The 516-nt window shown below is 41.5% G+C and overlaps 1 protein-coding gene across 1 annotated transcript in view; it reads left to right on the top strand.

Moving 5' to 3' along the window:
* Positions 1–223, top strand: part of LOC119588480 (transcription factor castor-like) — a gene marked incomplete at both ends in the record, with an annotated part of 84,074 nt that extends 83,851 nt beyond the window's left edge. Inside the window, 1 exon segment of the mRNA XM_037937128.1 lies at positions 9–223. Within this exon segment, the coding sequence (XP_037793056.1) occupies positions 9–223 (215 nt within the window).
* Positions 224–516: the final 293 nt, after the last annotated feature.

Raw genomic sequence — 516 nt, forward strand, 5'->3', positions numbered from 1 at the left:
TATTCCAGAAAAGCACAAGACGTACCACATCAAGGACGAACAGCTAACCAAGGACGGCTTTAAGAAGTTCATGAAACAGGAGGAGTGCCCTTACGACGGTTGCAAATTCTCCCGCGTCGTCAACCACATCCACTGCATTCGGCCGGAGTGCAACTATGTACTCCATTCCTCCGGCCAGATCTTCGCCCACAAGGTGCTCACCAACACTCTCCTCTTACACCTGGTAACAACAACCGAGTAGTTGGTTACACACACTTACACAGACGCTTGTCAGACACTGCTGCGGTTTTAGCTTGTGTTTAGCTGGTTTTATGTGTTTCTTTTTTTGTCTGTTTTTTTTTATTTGTTTTTGTTTTGTTTTGTTTTGTTTGTTTTCTGTATTTGTTATTCGCCTTTTATGATTGCTTTTCGTAGATATATTTTTTTTTTCCTTTTTCTTTTTCTTACAAGATGCGAGAACACGTCAGCCAGACCTACACAGACACAGACGCTTTTGAATTTGGGATATTTTCTTTC

The sequence above is a fragment of the Penaeus monodon genome, chromosome 24 (assembly GCF_015228065.2).
Source record: "Penaeus monodon isolate SGIC_2016 chromosome 24, NSTDA_Pmon_1, whole genome shotgun sequence".
Taxonomy (NCBI): domain Eukaryota; kingdom Metazoa; phylum Arthropoda; class Malacostraca; order Decapoda; family Penaeidae; genus Penaeus; species Penaeus monodon.